General features: G+C 41.0%; 1 protein-coding gene across 6 annotated transcripts in view; it reads left to right on the top strand.

Moving 5' to 3' along the window:
• The window catches only part of LOC116062866 (netrin-G2), a 70,502-nt gene that overhangs the window by 37,383 nt on the left and 12,746 nt on the right, over positions 1 to 20,373 (top strand). For 3 of the 6 annotated variants that reach the window (XR_004895008.1, XM_035991423.1, XM_031317635.2), the window contains exons 4-12: positions 1,524 to 1,696; positions 4,761 to 4,790; positions 11,980 to 12,387; positions 16,051 to 16,161; positions 16,566 to 16,661; positions 18,633 to 19,253; positions 19,440 to 19,550; positions 19,642 to 19,761; positions 20,036 to 20,107. Coding sequence is in view for 5 of the 6 variants with exons in the window: in XM_035991423.1 (XP_035847316.1) it covers positions 1,524 to 1,696; positions 4,761 to 4,790; positions 11,980 to 12,387; positions 16,051 to 16,161; positions 16,566 to 16,661; positions 18,633 to 19,253; positions 19,440 to 19,550; positions 19,642 to 19,761; positions 20,036 to 20,107 (1,742 nt within the window). In the remaining variant the exon portion in view is untranslated. The remainder of the gene's footprint in view (positions 1 to 1,523; positions 1,697 to 4,760; positions 4,791 to 11,979; positions 12,388 to 16,050; positions 16,162 to 16,565; positions 16,662 to 18,632; positions 19,254 to 19,439; positions 19,551 to 19,641; positions 19,762 to 20,035; positions 20,108 to 20,373) is intronic. The other 3 variants (XM_035991424.1, XM_031317640.2, XM_035991425.1) reach the window with 3 other exon arrangements.

The raw sequence follows: 20,373 nt of genomic DNA, 5'->3' as shown, positions 1-20,373 counted from the left end.
TAGCTGTTCACTCCAGTGGAACAAACTGGATTGGAGTCCAGTCGCTCATCTGGAAAAGGCTGTAATTTAAAGTTGTAGCTTCCGAATGTCCTTAAGATCCTCATTTCCTCCCCAGCAGAACTTCAACCTCTGGATCAGCCCACCTGACCTCTGCTGAGGTGGCACTGTGCACATGCGTATACACACATTATGTTTATGTATGCATGTATGCATGCATGCATGCACGCTCCCACACACCCACACAGTGTTTGTTGAATTTCACAGGCAGTAATTGTAAACATGTGGCTCCCAAATGACGGTCTTGGACAAAGAGTGGGTAAATGGATTACCAACAATCTTGGACCCACAATATTTTACATTCAACTTTTGTAATGTGCTTTTAATTTTTTTGTTTGCAGTTTAACATCTTGCTGTATGTTTTTCCAATTATTAAAAATTATTTAGAAAGACGAAAAAAACTGAAAAGACTGTATGACAGTCACCATCATTACACTAAAACTACATATTGGTTCAAATTAAATCATGTAATAACATTTAGCTAGGGATGCAACTAATGACTATTTTCATGATCAATTAATACACAATTCTATTTAAATTGTCAGAAAATTGTGAAAAGTGCCCAATATAAATAATTTCCAAGAGCTCAAAGTGACATCTATGAATGTCTTGTTTGTCAGAAAATCCTTTCACACTTGAGAAGCTGGTCCCAGAGACTTTTTGTAATAATGATAATATATGTTAATCGAATCAATTAATAGTTTCTGCTCTATGTTCAGTCAGTCAGGACCTTTGTCTTACTGCAGGACTTTTTACATCTAAAAACAATTTGATTCATGTTTCATCGTGTTAGGGTGTAGAAACACTAACAAAGCTGCTGGTGAAATCAAATGACAGAATCAGATGAACTGCCAACTGTACAAACTACACTAGCAAACATTAACATATAAATGGGTGCTGTAGATTTGCCAGAGACTTCTGAGAGAAAACTGACTTTAAGACTAAAAAAAATAACACTTAACAACTCTGATAGTTTTCTTTAAATAAATGTATTTTAGCCAATTAATGTTGATGGCATTGCATATTCATTTTTCTAAGTGTGTTTCAACTCTCATTTTTGCTTTCTGCAACATTATACTGATGCATGTACAGATGTATACACCCATAACACCACACGTACGCTATAAATACACACACATACGTGTTTTCTTTGTCAGGTGTACAGTTTCACAATAATTGACAGTGTCTGCTCAGTAAACAACTAATTACATACAACCTTACGTACCTTAATCCTACAATCTTAATCTTGTTTTACATTAAGTACTGTAATGCAATTCACCCACAATGGATTTGTGTTCCGTCTCTGCATCACACCTTTAACACTAACACATTTTTTTCCCTCCTTGTTGTAAAAATCCTACAGCTACATCTAACATCATTAACACTTACAACCAGTGTGTGATTAAAACTTTCACTTTCTGCCTTGTCATCTCACTTCACTTGTGTTTTCTCCTTTCTTTTAAAAGGTGTAAATGTAACCTCCACGCCTCCCAGTGCCTGCTGCAGGATGGGAACCTCCAGTGCCAGTGTGAACACAACACCACCGGCCAGGATTGCCAGCGGTGCAGGAAGGGCTTCAAAGCCAAGTCCTGGAAGGCTGGTTCCTACCTGCCAGCACCCAATGGAACCCCCAACACCTGTACGTATCTAAAACATGTTTATCTACCTACTGTGTTGATCCAACTCATCAATCTGACACAGTTAGATACAATATTTCGGACTCTTTACATACACCTAAGCTATGGATGTCTGTGAGCTTGCTTTACTGTATAATGCATGAATACGACTATTCATTTATCTAAGTTACTGCAGACAGGGGTTCTGTCCGGGAAGGGTCCAAGACACTGCTGCAGATTTAGGATGATTTATTCTGCATTTAAAAGAAAAGTTATTTAAGATGAGAAGATTGATTTCCCTCTCAGGTCTGTACGGTAAATAAGAAGCTACAGCAGCTGATTAGCTTAGCTTAACACAAAGACTGGAAAGAGGAGGAAACAACTAGCCTGCTTCTGTTGAAAAGATAACAAAGGTGGCCGGGTTGGTTCAGTGGGTAGAGCAGGCGCACATACTGATAGGTTTATGCCTCAACGCAGAGGTCCAGGGTTCGAATCCGACCTGTGACGATTTCCTGCATGTCTTCGGCGGAAAAGCCCAAAAATAACCTAAAAGAAAAGATAAAGTTCTTTCAACAGCACCTCTTAAGATCACTAATTGACATATTATATCAAACGTTTCACCCCTGAAGTGTCAGATTGAAAAAGCCCAGCCCCTGTGTAAACTGGTGAATTGTCATCTTTACAATTTGGTTTTCATATGGATTAAACAAATGAGATAAACATATTAATTTGTGAGCTTTAGAGGTGCTGGTGGGGAGATTTTGTTACCGTGGGGCAGAGCCAGGCTAGCTGTTTCCCTTTGTTTCCAGTCTTTATGCTAAGCTAAGCTAAGCTAAGCGGCTGCTCGCTGTAGCTTCTTATTTACCATACAAACATGAGAGCGGATAGAATGAACCAAAACAAAACAAAAGTAAAACCAAAACAATGAACTGAAAAATGCTAAACACTTAATGGAGTTGATGGGAACTGCAGATTCAGGAGATAATTCTCTGTGTTCATACACGGTGGTCACTTTATCCATTGTTAATGTAAAAAATATTGATTAGTGCAGATTTAAGCTTGCTGTTCGCCCCATTAACAGCTGATGTTCCTGTCTTAGCCCAACTCATTTTATGTTACCTTAGTGCTCCATGCTAATGAGCTAACTGACTAGCTAATGTTAAGCTAGTTTCGTGTCCCATTAGCGGATAGTGGGTCACTGATATGTCCGGCACAGAACACCGTAAACTAGTGTCCTTTGCCTGTTAGCTAATGTCCGCAAACTAGAGAGCTAAGAGTAGGAATAAATCCCACTTTAGTCCCTGTGGATGAGGGAAAGTTGTGCCTCTAACTACAGGTGGTCACCACAGAGTAGCCAATGGAAACTTTTACAGTGACAATAATATTTCTTCCAACATGGCATCATGACTTCGCGTAAACATATATGCCAACTTTTTTAAGCCAAGTGGCGTGTTATCTGTACGCAGTACGCATTATGAGCTATCCACATGTATCTCTACGCTGTATACAGCGGACGGCAGTCTGCAACGTCACAGCGTAAACATACACGCCACGTGGCTTTAGAAAGTGCCACATCGCGAGGCAACGTAAAAAGAAGTAAAGTAGTAAAAGAAGAAAGCGACGGTTGGGTTTAGGAAAACAACAACAACAACAGAGTTGGCTTTAGGAAACGCCACACGCGGGACACGCTTTCCTGGGTGAAAGTCCTGTGTTTTACCCATCCACCACCCCAACCACCCTCCCTGCTTGGTGATTCCCCCTTTCATACTACTCCCTACGGTGTCAATTCACACGCAATCGCAAGGTAATGTAAGTCAATGGAGGCCAATCAGCGTTGATAAACACGCTAAAAAGCAAGTATGCGTCTTGATAACACGCCAATAATGGCATACAAATTGGCGTGTCATACATACACCATTTCATGAGATCAGTCTGATTGTTCATATTCTGCTTATTCTCTTTTGTTCTCCTATTCTACACTAATTTTTGCTAATGTAATAATCCCCAGTTCTCCTGCAATCATCAATGCAAATAATTTCAGTCTTTCTAATCAGTTGATGGATTATGACAAAATATTTTATCTTTCAAAACTAATAGACATGCAGTTATTTTAAACTACATTCTCCAGCACTCTTGATTGATGGGTGTATAAGTTTTGTCATCCCTCTGAGGTCCTGAATGAAAAGCAGGATCAAGGGAACAAGTTGAAAAGAAAGGAGAGGTTGAGAGAAGACAATGGAGACACTGAGTTCTCCGAGTTGTCGTCACCTCAGTGCAGAGAGCAGATCACAGCTGTAACAACGTGGGAGTGCGTGGGGGGAAATCCTCTTGGAGAGTGTACCCAGCTACAGTAGCTAGCTATGATAAAATAATAATCTAGGGCAGCCCCTCCCTAGTTTTCTCCTTTCAAACAAACATAGACACACTCACATCATGTACAGAGAAACACAGGCAGATACACACTCATACACACCTGTACCTGCACACACACTGCAGAGAATGGCTCTATTGTCAGCACTTTTTTTTATCATGTTATTGTTTCCAATCCCAGTCCTAATGGTACTGACACACACCTTCAGAGCCCATCACCACCCTTTTAAACCCCAGAATCCCATTAGCGGAATTTAAAAATTCAAATGTTTGCAACTTGCTCGGTTGAAATGCTAACAAGATGGCCATGGCTCACGAAACAGTTTGGTCTCTACAGATTGCATTATGCACGCCAAGCTAAGCTAACTTTAACTACAACTTTGAAAAACATGAAAAAAAAGGCATAAAGTTTTGATTAAATCGTAGCAAAGTGGTAGCGCTCTCTGAAAACATACATATACGATGAGGACCTCTGAATGTGAGGATTTTGGGGTAAGAGTAACAGGTTAAATTAGGGAGGATGAAGGAGGCGGTGCAGACCCAGTAATTACTCGAGGACATTGAGAGGTGGTCAACAACAAACCCTTATTTTGCAGAACAGCTCTTAAGCTCTCTCTCTGCCACCTGAGTCTGATGAATGAGGCAGAGTCTTTAGGCAAATTGAATGCATAAATAAACAAGTTCTCATCTCCTCTCCCTTTTCTTATTCTCTTTCAGGTACAATTGCTGGCTCCCCCTCCGGTTCTAGTAAGTAATAATGCAAAGCAAAGCCGAGGTGGTATTCCACCCCCCTCTCTCTTTCTCTCTCTTCCTGTATTGTCTTTCCCCCTTTTTGTTGCATTGTTGTTGAAATGTACGTTTTAACCCATATACCACGCTTTCTGCACATCTCCTAAACTCTCCCTCTCTCCTGTGATGTTCAGTTGGCTCTCTAGTCAGTCGTTTCTCTTCTCCTGCGTCTCCTCTCTCAGTGCTGCAGCTTGGGCCCTGCATGCTTCATTATTAATAGGCCTCTCTGTCGCCATGTCCTTTCATCACAGCACGTCACACTAACCTGCACAGGAGGAATTCTTCCACAGTTCTGCTTTTCTTATTTAGACTAAAGACAGTGCTGCAGATGAATTAAAGAAAGGAGGGGGGGCAGCAAAGAGAGCTGAGAGAGAAAAGAGACAGATAGAGAAATAGGAGAAGGATGTGGGCATATGTTAGTGTGTGCAGTGTGATTCCGGGTGAGGAGCTCGGGATGGCAGGAATAAAAGGGAATTTGATTAAGGATTCTCTCTGCGGAAAGGCTCTCAGCCTCCGAGCTGTTAGACAGAAATGATCGGCAAAGTGGCAACATCAACCCTGACAGCACTGGGCTGTTCTCCACATGGCCGGACAGTATAAGGCTGATGTATGGATAGACTGAGCAATTGGACTGCACTGCAGAAGTCTGCTTTTAAAAGGTCTCCCCTCGCAATTAGATAGAAAATAATGGGTATGATTTGTCAAAGAGAAGAATGATACCTGCTAATGGGCTAATAATGTCTTCATCTAAGACATTTACTGCTCCTGGAGCTGAAGCTGAGACAGAGGGTGAAGCTGAAGCTGAGGGTAAAACTGAAGGTGGAACACAGGGTGAACCTGAAGGTGAGGGTGGACCCAAGGGCAAAGCTGAGAGCACAGCAACCATTTCAGAAGCTGAAAGGTCTCCGGCTATTACCCATGAGCCCTTTGGAGCCCCTTGGGCAGGTGCGGTTAAGTACATCAGCCAGAGCCAGAGAGTATTTGACAGTTGCAGTTACTTTGTACATAAACATATTGCAGACTGCACACGCTGCAGAAATCTTATCTAATCTTCATGGAAGTCTTATTTACTGAAAACATCTGGAAACATCTGCCACTGCAGTTACATAATTTCAATAGGAGTCTCAATTTATTTCATGAAATTTCTAAAATAAGGTGTCCTTTTCACCTTTTTCTTCTTCCTTCAAGTCATTGTGGGAAACGCATGTTTGCTTTCCAGCTTGGAAAGTTGAGTTAGGAGAGTTAGATGAAAAGATCGATACCACTCTCCTGTCTGCCCATCAAATATGAAGCTACAGCCAGCAAAAGTTTAGTTTAGCATGGTACCATCTATCACTCTGCCAGAAAGTGAATAAGCGTAAAATTTCCTAAAATGTCAAACTATTCCTTTAAACAAGTTGATTTCTATATTAAACAGGTGAAATAATCTAACTAGATGGGCAGATATTTTCCTAAGAAACAATAGGACTCAATAACTATCTGTTAATTTCATAGGCAGATTTGTTTTTGCAAAGTTAGGCCGGCTACACACTGGATGCGTGGCGTGAGCGTGGCGTTTCTGTTGCATGTCAGTTGCGTGGCGGCTGCGTGGCGTTTTCTATGTCTTTGCACACCAGAAACACACATGCATGTTTCACCATTGATAAACTGCACTCAAGCAGTACTATACTTCATGTTAAACATAAATATATACTGATTTGATTACAGTAAAGATAACATCGGCAGTATTGACGGCAAAATAGGCTACAGAATATTTCGTTCTGTATTGACAGGTGCAATATTTGAAAAACAAAATAATTTTAAATTACATTTATATCTGCATTTATGTCAAAACCTAGAGACTTTCAAACATCACAATGACATATAAACATCTTTTCCTATTCTATTTTGAATAAAAACGCTTCCAACATGCCTGCTTGTCGCATGAAAAATAGGCGTCGGTCCTATTTCTAGCGCCTGAGACGTGTATGTCACGCAGGCAGTGTGCAAGCTCTAACCTGTTAACATGGGAGCCGAAATAAAAACGGTCACGCCACGCAGCGGACACGCTCACGCCACGCATCCAGTGTGTAGCCAGCCTTAAAAATAATATGATCCAACTTGACCACCTCACATCAAACAGTCCCTCCAGGATTTCGCGACATTGCGATCGCACCAATTCACGCGACTTCAACCAATCAACGCAAATTTGGTGCGACTCGCAATTTTGACCAATCACCGCAACTTTCCCGTAAATTTGACCAATAACCTGAAGTTTCCCGCGACTTCAACCAATCACAGCAGTCCCACATGCACTCTGAGAGCCATTGACCAAGCGGGAGTGAGAACGGGTTGATCATTTCCTTGTTTGTGATATGAAGACGAGACGTATGTGACTCAAACATCTCACACTTACCAACAAAACGTACAGTGAAGGACCGTGCAAAACATTTCAGACCATCGTTGCCAACCTATATACATTTTAACATCAATGTACACTAACGATTTTTCACTCTAAAGTCGCTGCAGTTTCAATCCTGTCGGCTATCTGCAGCGGGCGGGGCTGCAGCTCAATTCCCCCCGCGACTGACGCTTGCACAAACACACAAACACACACACACAAACACACGGTGGATGCAGGAAAAAAAGGAGATGAGACCACACAATGACCTAAATTGAGGACAGATACGCTCGTTATTGTAAGTGCAATGATAAGTTAAAGTCAGTACTTTATCAAACCGTATGAATGTGTGTCCCAGGTCAGGATAGGAAATTAACTAACAACGTAAAGATCAACAAGCCACTGACACATATGTTCAAATTTGATTCATTCAATAAATTATTTTTTGTCTTAAATCCACCAGCCATTTTCATATTATACCAACATTTGCAGCATCCTGAGCCTTTTTGGTAAGGTTACTAGGAAAACTTAGCCCAGAGTAGTTTTATTCTTCCCAAAACAAGTTTCTTTTTTATTTTTAAAGAACTATACAAAAAAAAAATTGCAACTTTTTTGCAACTTTCACTGTCTCCCGCAACTTCATTGCAACAAACATACAAAACACATCGCAACTTTTATCGAAATTTAAAAAATCAAATGCTGCTTACAGGTGAATGCATACATAATAATAATAATAATAATAATAATAATAATAATAATAATCCAATTATATATAATATTAAAACAAAGCAAATGTTCGTTCCTGTGGTTGTGCTTAGATGCTGACAAGCAGTGTGTTTGTGTCTGTGTATATATCATACATAATTCATCCCACAATTTACTGGAAGTCTTAAGCTGTACATCAGCTGTTTCCCTGGTCGTATCTCTGGCGTTGATGCCAGCCGTGGGTTGTCCCGTCCTGAGAGCGAGGGCGTCACACTGTATGGACATTTAGACTTTATATGTTCTGACTGACTGATTTTAAGCAACCCAGGATGGATGTGAACAGATTCTGTCAGCTGCTTGAATGTACAGTAAAGTGGACCTCGAAGCGCTGCTTGCCCTCAAGCTAAATTTAAACCTGTCATCTTGGTAGGCAGCGGACCTCTCATGTTCCACCAGAAAAGCACTTAGGATGTGGGAGTAGCTGGGATTTCGGCACTGCTGCAATGTCGTCAGACTTTCTTCTTCTTTTTTTGTCTGAAGGAAATCCATTAAGAACGTTTGTTGAACAGCACAGCACTTTCGTTGTTTGGCTGACGTCAGTAGGGAAGTCAACAAATTCACTGATTAGCTGTGATTTAGGAGGGGCTGACAGAAGCTTTACCGTTGTACACAGAGTTACAGTCCTTTGTAAGCTATTTAAAAACTTGCTGTGAAGGACACAGAACGTCAAATGTAGATGCTTGTTTTTACATCTAAAGTCATAATGTGATCATTTGAACTATTCTTTACCTCCATGACAGGGCTGCAATTCATGGTTATTTCCATTGTCAATTAATCAACAGACTATTTTGTGAAAATAGTGAAAAATGCCCATCATCATTTTTTGTTTTGTCTACACAACACTTTAAAACCATAAGATATCCAATCAACTATCACAGAAAACCAGAAATAAAAAATAAATAAATTAAAAAAAATCACATTTGAGGAGCTGAAACCACTGCATTTTTGCTATTTTGTCAAACAAACATTTATGATTTATTTTCTGTTAATCAACTAATGGATTAATCAAATAGTCATTGCAGCTTTAATCCGTGTCATATAAAGTTATTTAAGAGTGTCAGATATAAGCTGTACTGAATCTTTATTGGACAAAACTATTAACTACATTAAATTCATAAAATCACTGCCTTATGAATTACAAATGCACAAAATATAAACAATTAATTCATGTAATTTGCAACATATGAAATAAATAAAAAAAACTTCTGGGACACCAGAAAGGAAGACCATACCATTGTAGAGTATTCCTTCTGCCTTTTTGTGTGTGTGTGTGTGTGTGTGTGTGTGTGTGTGTGTGTGTGTGTGTGTGTGTGTGTGTGTGTGTGTGTGTGTGTGTGTGGGGGGGGGGTTATGGCAGGCATATGGTGCAGTTCAGTCAAACCCATAAATCATCTTCATCCTCTCTTTTTCCTCCCAGGGATCTGAGGTCCTAGGTTCCACTCTCACAGAGCAACACACACACACACACACACACACACACACACACACACACACACACTTTTCGTATTGTGTGGCTGAAGGTCCTGTGACATTAAAAACTAGATCACATAAAGTTATCTTGAATAATAACTATAATCTCAGTTATCCTCTATGGCTCTTAACAACATTTATATATGCATTCAAAGCTTGTATGTTACTTTGAAATATTAATAACATCATTGACTTTATTTGTATATTAGTTTTCATCCACATTTTTAGTATTATTTTTTTTCCCCAAGAATTATGAAAAAGCAAATCCCAGTGTAAGTACTGTATTATGGATGGTCGGTACGCAAAAGCAAATGCATCCTTATACATACACATACACATTACAGCAGGACTTATGGGTTGGACAGCATGTCATAGTAGTTGCACCCTTTGTCATGTCCCTGTCCCAGTTACTGAGCATGCTCAGATGAGGATTAGCGATCTATTGGCAAGAGAGTCTGATCCACAGAGCCAGCAGCCCATTGGTCAGCTGGCTAATGGGCGTTTGGCGAAGGGGGAGGGAAGGTCAGACAAACCAAATCCTAAAACCCAGTCATACTACAGTATCAAGCCATCTTTTTAAATCAGATCCCAGGGGTGCAGAAGAGTCTGAATACAGAACAAGTAGTATGCAGGCAGACAAGTCTATGCAACCTCACATGTACTACACTAGATCAACCACAATCCTATCTGTGCACCATCCTCCTCTCACTCCCATCTAATGAAATCCTTGCATTTTTATAAAGATTGAACTTGCCCTTAGAGTGAGAGAGATTGGATCATGTCTGGAAAATCATGTGACATATTAATAGCATCCATGCTGTCACTCAGTCCACCAGCATTAGGTGTTCTGGCAAAACGTTAACTGGTCCAGAATCACAATGGCTTCATTAGGGTGGGGCTAAATCAATGTCTAGCACACCGGTAATAAATTATAAGAATGCTTAGACTGACAGGTAGCATTAAACATTATTGTTATCATTTCTCAGGCTACATTAATACAAGTGACAAATGATCTCATTATATGCAAATGCACTTGTGTGGAATACACCTAAAAATGTGTCTGAGCAGGGAGAGAGAGAGTGTGTGTGTGTGTGTGTGTGTGTGTGTGTGTGTGTGTGTGTGTGTGTGTGTGTGTGTGTGTGTGTGTGTGTGTGTGCGCGAGAGAGTGTGTTGTGGGACAGTAAGTGAGTTCATCTGTACAAACAGGCACATGTCACAGGATTATGTAATGAATCAGCTTAGACTGTTGATGCATTGTGTGAGAGACTGATGGCGCTGTTGCACGGCGGAAAATGACACTAGGACCTTCCCTTTCTTTGTCCTTTTACTTTTTGGGGTTGGAAAGTCATATTTCAACTCTCTAAAGCCTCACCATTCTGATCTAAGTGTAGGTGGGCACTTGCAAACTAGGTAATACGAGACTTTTGTGTAACGTAATTTACTCATGATTGCAGAGTAAGTATACTAGAATGGAGAGCTATATGAGTATGATGGTTAAAAGTTATGTAAACTCCTGCTTTTATTGATGATATAGAGCTTATAAATCCCCTGCAAGCCCAAGATTAGAGCCTGCAAGATCCCTCTATCCTGTGCATAGTTGACGGCACTTTCTCCATCTCTGCTTTCCAGCGGTCTAGTTTATTAAAAACTATATACTTTACTATGGAGGTGGACAACCTGCGGTCCTCCAGGAAAAAAAATGATTTGAACAAATTTTCAGTCCTTTTGAGTTTTAGGACACTTCAAAGTTTGTCAAAGAAGTGTCATAAAACCACCAGTGTGTTACAAGGCAGCTCTCATGTATTTGGTCTTGTTCACATAATAAGTTTCAAAAAACAATTGTTAATCAGTGACAAAAATAAATCAGATTAGAGATCACATCAAAAATCTTTACACCTAACCATTTTAGATCCACATTAGTGGAAAATAGTGTGATGTTGGCCAAGACATCAGGACAGTTTAAACAGAGAAAATTATAACAGTAGTTTTGTGTATTCAGATTATGTTGTAAGCACATCATACCATGGTAGATCAGTAATTAATAAATTCATTGCTGTTGTGAACATTTCCATTATTTGTCATCTCTCAGATTTAGAGATGACAAAACTGAGTGGGTGCAAACATATCCGTACAAAACATTGTAAGTGTAAAACAGAGTAATACACTTTGACAGACACTGTATGATTTGATTTTACAACCATATTAACAATAGTCACACCTTTAACAGTCACTGTGTTTTGCAGAAAAAACAATATTTTCCAGCACTGAAAGGGTGGTGGAACAGCTTTTGAGTTTAGCCTATCTCAGCAGTGTGAAATCACACTTTGTGTTCTCACTTCTCTCTTTCTGTGTGTGTGTGTGTGTGTGTGTGTGTGTGTGTGTGTGTGTGTGTGTACATTTGAAGAGGAAAAAAAAAGGAAAGCAAGGCTTTCTTTGGATAAACAATCTGAGGCTGCATCTCTTGTGCTAATGCATTAGCCTGCTCATTCCTCATTGTGTTTAAATTCTGTCCTCATGCAACTGATGCAACAGACACGAGAGCTCCACCAGCAGAAACCAGAGTTACAGACAGCTCAACCCCACTAACAGACAACGTGTTACACACCAGGGCTTTGTCTGAGCCTCCACTGGTACCCATGGGAGAATCTGACACACTTCTCGTTACAGCAGAGGTTCACCCTCCTTCAGCATCCTCTGTGTCAGAGGAGTACCGAGTGTCCCTGACATCAGAGGAGTTCACACCTTTAGAGACAATCCCTGAACATTCACATCTGTCTCACCCAGCCCCAAAGGAGTCCACACATCATTCAGTTGTTGATCATCATCATCACCATCGACAACCACTGACAATACAGTCCGTCCTGACTCATCTTCACCATCATACAAGCCTGCACGAAACTGAGGAAAAACACTCAGAGCCGAGGCATAGTGAGCGAGGAGGTAAGGCACACCCATAGCTCTAGATGACAGTAGATATAGAGTAGTGGCTGCCAGAAAATAGAATAATCTAATTTAGAATCAGGAGATCATTTTCAGCCAGCGTGATGGTTTTTATTGTGTGGAACCTTTCTAGAATGGACAGTTTTCAGGAGGTGAATGTGACTAACGTGCTCGTATACAAAAGCTTTAATAATCTTATGTCGTTCAGCATGATATCGCATGTCAGAGAAGCTTATTCAATTTAGGTAGTGGCAGTGAAATCTAGTTAATGTGGGTGGGTGAGTGAGTGAGTGAGTGAGTGAGTGAGAGGCAGTATGAGCACTGGCAGTGGTAGGTTTGCGAAACGTCTGGGTTCAGTTGACATTGTCTTTGCCTCATTCAGAGACAGAGAGGATTGTGGAGCATCAGCCACAAGATCGGAGTGACGGGAAGATATGAAGAATTAACAGGAGAGACAGAATCAGGACTAAGCCCAAAACACCCTCCTTAACATTAACCCAGACTTACTGAGGTAGATTACAAAATACTAAGTCATGGAGGAGCATTAATATATGAAGTGGCAAGATATAAATAAAACAATCATGTGGTCTTTGAGGTCCCTTCTGTCTGTCAGTGTAGCGCAAGCAGGAACACCGAATGCTCTGCCTGCCAGTGTCTGATGTCAGACGGTTCAGCTGGGCTGATTGAGATTAATGCCAAGAACAGTTTGAATCACTCCTACCCCCAAGGCAGCATGGGTTACTGAGATTAAATGCATTTATGCTCACTGCTGTGCTACATCAGCCTTTTGAAACAACTGTGATTCCGACTCCTGCTTTCCCCGCAAGCGTTTTTTTTCAGTGTGTATGCACGTGTGTGTGTGCATGCAGCCGTGACAGATGTGTGTGAGAGTAGGTCCAGTGGGGCCAGAGTCAGACATGAGAAGAGGTAGTCAGGGGTTACTTTGATGAGATGTAATGATGGCATGATGCCAGTTGTGTGAAATGGTCCAGGGTGCTGTGAGAACAGCTGCTGGCGCCCTGTCTCACTGGAGCCCCAGGGAGGGGGAGGGATGAAGGGGAGCGAGTGGGTGGGAGATAGCCCGAAGGGGGACGCTCCGTAGGGGAGCAGAATGCTTGCAGAATGCCCCCCTCTGAAGAAGAACTGGAGATGTACATCGCCTGTACAAAAACACCTCAAGGGGAAACACAGATGGATGCATGAAGCATTGTATTCTCTAGTGGGCTGGTGATCATTAGTCCCTCAATGACGTGCATGGTGTGTTTGCTTCATGTGATTGGTTATTTGTATTTTCAGTCTTAATCACCTCTGTGAGGAGGACTGTGGTGTTTTGATTTATTGAATTGTGTCTGTATTGCAGTAAATGTAAATGTTAAAGGAAGAGGAGGCTTGATCCATAAACTGAACTAGTTTCACATCTCTCTTTCATTTGAAGCCCTAACAACTTTGAATCAATAGGATCTTGGAATGGCATAAAGCCCTCTGGGAAAGTGGAGCATACAGAGAAAAAAGGAAGGAAAGGGAAAAACTTGAAAAAGAGACAATTAAATATCCAGTAAAAACACGATGTGTGTGCTAGGTTGTGTTTAGTATTAAATTGAGATATTTTTTTTAGTACACCACAGAGAGTATTAAGGCTTCTATTTTAACTATCTAAGCGCACGGCGTGAAGCGCCTGCCGCAGGTGCGTGTACAAATCCACTTTTGCTAGTTTAACGGGGGGAAAAAAAGGGTCCGTGTGCCAGGCGCATGGTTCAAAAGGGTTGTACTTAGTGTCTTCATTAATTCATTGGTGTGTTTTGGGCGTAACATGCAATAAACCAATCAGTGTCATCTCCCATTCCCTTTAAAACCCAAGCGCGTTTGTACCTTGGTGCATTGCTATTATGATGGCGGATTTGCACCGTAATATTTTTATTTGTAATCTTTTGCATGTTTTTGTGCGGCTGCGCGTCCCTGTGTGTGTAAGCATAGTGTGCACACACTGTGCACAAACCTAGGCACATTTTAATAATGCGCTGTTAAAATAACAATGAAATGCTGCGTTATTGACTTTAGACCAGGTTTTTGTTGGTCAATGGTACGATCACTTTCTGCTGCCTCAAGACAGCAATACGCCAAGAATTCACCTGAACACACCTCCCTGTAAGACCATTACGCCCATGGGCCCACAGATGGGCGCATGCATTTGCTATTTAAACAATGTGGGCGCTGGATGGGAAATTGACAACTGCGTCAGTCTAGGCCTGTCACGATAACAAATTTTGCTGGACGATAAATTGTCCCAGAAATTATTGCGATAAACGATAATATTGTCGTTCTGAGACCATTTTCATCTGATATAATAATGACATAATAATGCAGGTACACCTTTTCAAAGATCAATAAACTTTTATTTCTAAAGAATATTTAACACTGGAACTGGAAGACATTTTAAATATCCACAATATGTCTTTGATCTCCTTTAGTATGTCGTCTTTCACGCTGTTGTACAGTTGTGGAATTGCCGTTTGTGACACGTATGTTCTCCCAGGTTAAATTTAAATAATACATATATCTACCTATTTCTATGTGACTATCTGCCACATGGCGAGTAAATGTTTGTACCAAAATAGTTCTGTTTTTCAGTTTTTACTTTCTTCTGCAGGTCGGAGCTTCGCGGGGGGGGGGTTGCCTTAACGGCAAAGTGCTGCGGAAAATCTCTCTCTCTCTCTCTCTCTCTCTCTCTCTCTCTCTCTCTCTCTCTCTCTCTCTCTCTCTCTCTCTCTCTCTCTCTCTCTCTCTCTCTCTCTCTCTCTCTCTCTCTCTCTCTCTCTCTCTCTCTCTCTCTCTCTCTCTCTCTCTCTCTCTCTCTCTCTCTCTCTCTCTCTCTCTCTCTCTCTCCCTCCACACAAAGACCATGCGACTCACAAGAGGGTTCACTCCTCGTTACGCTAAGGAACCGAGAGTGGTCCTACAGTCTCTGGTAGAGAGAGAGCGAGCGAGCGAGCGAAAGAGAGAGAAGGAAAACAAACAAGCATGCAAATGGAAATTATCGCGGCCGGAAAAATTATCGAGCTAATTTTTTTTTATCGTGCGATTAATTGATTTATTGACTATCGCGACAGGCCTACGTCAGTCTTAAACTAGCAAAGACACTAAGGAGGTACACCCATGAGAAGATGTTACTGTAATACAATACAGTATACAGCATCCTATGAATATTCACATTTGGGTAAATATAGTAACAGAAATAAGATCAGAGACAGATTTAATCTTTCTATTAAAGGAGGGAACAAAGAAACAAGCACATACAGAGGGTTACAACAAGTACCAGTCAGAATAATTTATGTCATTCAGATAAAAGAAAGTGCATGCCATTTATTTTACACCCCGAGTGAAAGTGTAGTGATGAAGGAGTTTCTCAAGCCTCTCTGACTCTCACAGCTTTTCCCAAGCCCAGGGCTGAAGCCCCCGATGGGGCAATCCACTATCTGACAGACAGAGAGAGAAAAGAAGAGAAAAGGAAAACTAGGTCTCAGAGGAAGGCAGACAATATCAGTAATCTTTACCCACTGCAGTATCAACCTAATTATAAAGTCCAGGGTGCTTAGGAAAGACCATGTGAAATACCTAATACGATGTCTGTTCTTGTTGTGTTAATAACGATTGTGATGTGTCAAGTCTCCCACAAGTCTGAGGGACACGTACATGAGACTCATGGCCACAAAACATCCTCATCTTGGCACAAGGAGGAGGAGAAAGAGGAGAAAGAAAGAATAACTGAAAAGACAGGTATTATTTTATACTGGATGTAGTAGTGGCAATGTCTTGTAGATGTATATAATGTAGTTTACTTTTGGCGTGGTAAATATGCAGTAGATAAACTTTTATTATGAGTGAAACTTGACAGCTCACAGTGAAAACTGGGACCTTAAAAAGTGAAAACAGCAGAAACCTATCTAAATTCATCTCTTCACTGACATGACAGTCTGTCACTCAACATAAGCGATAGAGCTAGAATCATAATTTTGGCACCAATAGTGGTGTCATATTTTTTATCTTACTGACAGTAGGATGAAGTAAAAATGGATACAGAATGTATATTGTTCAGGGTGCGTTGCTGAGAAAAGAGCACATACAATTTATACCACTAGATGTTTTTGCTCGTTATGTCAATGACGATTGTGGTGCGTCAGGCCCCCACAAGTCCGACGAACACATACATGAGCGTCATCGCCACAAAACAACAACCTCATCTGAGCACTGGGAGGAAACAAAAGCGGAAGGGAAAGGTATCTTTTTTATATGTAATGGCAGCAATGCTCTTATAGTTTTATATACTGTAGTGTACCTGTAGTGATGGAAATATACAGTAGGTAAACTTTTAAAAGTTTAACTTGGCAGCTCACAGCAAACATGGTCCCCTAAAAACAATGAAAACAGCAGAGGTATATATATATATATATGTGATTTATGTAGATTTTTGTTTATTACTTCAATGACAATTGTAGTGTTTCAGTCTCCCACAAGTCTAAGGGGCTTTGTTCTGACTGAACTGAGGGCCATGAGGCTCATGGCCACAAAACAACAACCTCATCTCAGCACAGGGAGTAAAGGGAGCAGGAGGAGCATAACGAAATAAAAGCCTAAAGGAAAGGTATCTCTTTTATATGTAGTGGAGGCAATGTTCTTCAAGATTTACATACTGTAGTTAACTTGTTGTGCAGTAAATATGCAGTAGATAAACTTTCCTCACAAGCTAAACTTGGCAACTCACCCCTGAAAACAGGAAAAAGCAGAAATGCATTAACATTTTTGCTTGTTATTGTTAAAAAAAATTGTGTTTTAGTCCCCAACAAGTCTGAGGAGCAGGTACATGAGACTCATGATCACAAAACAACAACCTCTTCTGGACACGGGGAGGAAAGAATAGCTAAAAGAAAGAGTAAAGATGGATCTTCTCTTTAATTTTACCTCAAAATTATGCTATGTCAATGACAATTATGGTGTGTCAGTCTTCCACAATTTTGAGGAGCACGTACATGAAACTCATGGCCACAAAACATCCTCATCGTGGGGAGGAAAGACAAAGCTGAAAGAAAAAGTTTCTCTCTTGTATGTAATGGTAGCAATGTTCTTGTAAATTTATATTTAGAAGGTGACTTGGTGTGCAGTAGGGGTGGAACGGTACACAGAAGTCACGGTTCGGTTCATACCTCGGTTCAGATATCACGGTTCGGTACAATGAAGGGAAAAGCAAACCAAAAATGCAGAAGGCAATTTTTTTTTTTATTGTGCATGTCTCAGGCTGTACCACCTAGTGTCATACAGTCTCTCCCCTGAGCTAGCTGCAACAGCCTGAAGTATGTAAAGTAAGATGTAAACAGTAAACAATAAGTACCCCACATCATCTCCAGACTCCAGCTATAAAACTGAAAATACAGCGTGGAATAACAACAAAAAAAAAAATTCTACTTAGGCGAGACCTTCCCCCACAAAAGTATTCTTGCTATTAAGTGCGACAGGCATACCTTTGCCAACTGGCCACAACCTCCTGTAGCTTCTCAGCTAGGTGAGTGCTGCTCATACAGGGGCCACGTCTGTAGAACTGACGCTTTCATTTCCCACTGTCAATAAAATGAACAGTCGCCGTGAGATAGCTTTCCGTAGCACAAGAAGGGAGGAGAAGTTGGACAGTTTTTTTTTTTGTTTCGTTCCAGTGATTGGCACATCTGGGTGATGGCGTCGGATATGCGTTAGCATGTTAGATGTATTTCCACTCACATACCCAACAACTGCTGAACAACGCCGACACAGTCCTTGTCTTATCCACCACTCTCTCGCCTGTACTACTGTTACTGACTGGGAAACCGAAGTTTTCCCAAACTTGTGATCAGGCCGGCGGGTCCTCTAACTGTTGTGGGTCATCACCACTCGCCATAGGCTAGGCTAGCTCTGACTCGCTCACTGGACCATCGACATGTAGGCGGAGCTCGGGAGCTTCAGAGCGGGGGGCTACAGATTAGGTGTCCCTAAGAAACGCGCACCTAACAGTAGTTCCGCATTACATGAATTAATTTCCACTTTAAATAAAAATAATTTTATGTATTTTTATACCGTGTATTCTCCGTGTAAATTCATGTACCGAACTGCAAGAAAAGGAAAATACTGGAGAATATGTTTACAAAATGAATATGGTTTATTGGCTGTTTGGCTGGTTGCAAAGATGTTTTTACATTTCAATAACAACTGTGGTGTTTCAGTTTCCCACACATCTGAGGGACACGTACATGAGACTCATGGCCATGTACAAGAGAGTCATGGCCACGTACAAGAGACTCATGGCCATGTACAAGAGACTCATGGCCACAAACAAGAGACTCAAGGCCACGTACAAGAGACTCATGGCCACATACTAGAGACTCGTGGACACGTACAAGAGACTCATGGCAACGTACAAGAGACTCATGGCAACGTACAAGAGACTCATGGCCACGTACTAGAGACTCATGGCCACGTACAAGAGACTCATGGCCACGTACAAGAGACTCATGGCCACGTACAAGAGACTCATGGCCACGTACTAGAGACTCATGGCCACGTACAAGAGACTCATGGCCACGTACAAGAGACTCATGGCCACGTACTAGAGACTCATGGCCACGTACAAGAGACTCATGGCCACATACAAGAGACTCATGGCCACGTACTAGAGACTCATGGCCACGTACAAGAGACTCATGGCCACGTACTAGAGACTCATGGCCATGTACAAGAGACTCATGACCACAAACAAGAGACTCATGGCAACGTACAAGAGACTGATGGACACAAAACAACAACCTCATCTGAGCATGGGCAGAAAAGGGTGGAGGAGCATAAAGGTATATCTTTATATATACTGTAGCGATAGTTGTGGCTAACTGTACTTAACCTGTAGTGGTGTAAATATGCAGTAGATAAACTTGCAACGTTAATTTTGACTGACAGCAAGAAATGGGCAGGAATGTGTCTAACTGTTTGCTTGCTTGCTGGCTTTGCTTACGTCAATGACGATTGTGGTGTTTCAGTGCCGCACAAGTCCGAGAGACAAGTACATGAGACACATGGCTACAAAACCACAACCTCATCTGGGCACGAGGAGAAATGGGAGGAGAAGGAAAGAAAAGCTGAAAGGAAAGGTATATCTTTTTTATGTAGTGGTGGCAGTCTTTTCATAAAAGATACCTCATATCTTTGCTTGTTATGTCAGTGATGATTGCGGTGTGTCAGTCCCCCACATGTCTGAGGGACACGTACATGAAACTCATGGCCACAAAACAACAACCTCATCTGAGCACTGGGCGGAAAGGGAAAAGGAGGAGCATAAAGAAAGAAAAGCTGAAATGACAGGTAGATCTTGCATGTAGTGGCAGCAAGTATATTGTAGTTTGCCTGTAGTGATGGAAATATGCAGTAGAAAGGCTAAACTTAAGTATCTTTTATATATGCTACAGTATGTAGTAGTAGCAATGGTCTTGTAGTTTTATATACTGTAGTGTACCTGTAGTGATGAAAATATGCAGTAGACAAACTTACCAGCAAAAAATGGCCCGAGAATTAGAAACATCAAAGATTGTATCTAGATTTTTGCTTCTTATTTTAATAAATAAATGTGGTGTTTCAGTCTCCCACAATTCTGAGGGAAAAAGACATGAGAGTCATGGCCACAAAACAACCTCATCTGGACACGGGGAAGGTATCTCTTTTGTATGTACTGTAGTGGTTTTAGCTAACTGTAGATAATTGGAGATGTGGAAATATGCAGTAGATAAACTTTCACTGTTTTTGGCCACTGGAAACTCAAAACAACGATCTAAATGTGTCTCTTCAGTAACATAATAGCCTATCAGTGAACTCAAGTTAATACTGCTATATCTAATTTGTTATCAAGTGATTGAAAGAAAAGCTGAAGGTGAGAGAAATATGTTTAAAAGATGGATATGGTTTATTTGTTGTTTAGGT

Source organism: Sander lucioperca, chromosome 14 (assembly GCF_008315115.2).
Source record: "Sander lucioperca isolate FBNREF2018 chromosome 14, SLUC_FBN_1.2, whole genome shotgun sequence".
In the NCBI taxonomy this organism is placed as follows: Eukaryota; Metazoa; Chordata; class Actinopteri; order Perciformes; family Percidae; genus Sander; species Sander lucioperca.
This window is presented reverse-complemented; position numbering and strand designations above follow the sequence as displayed.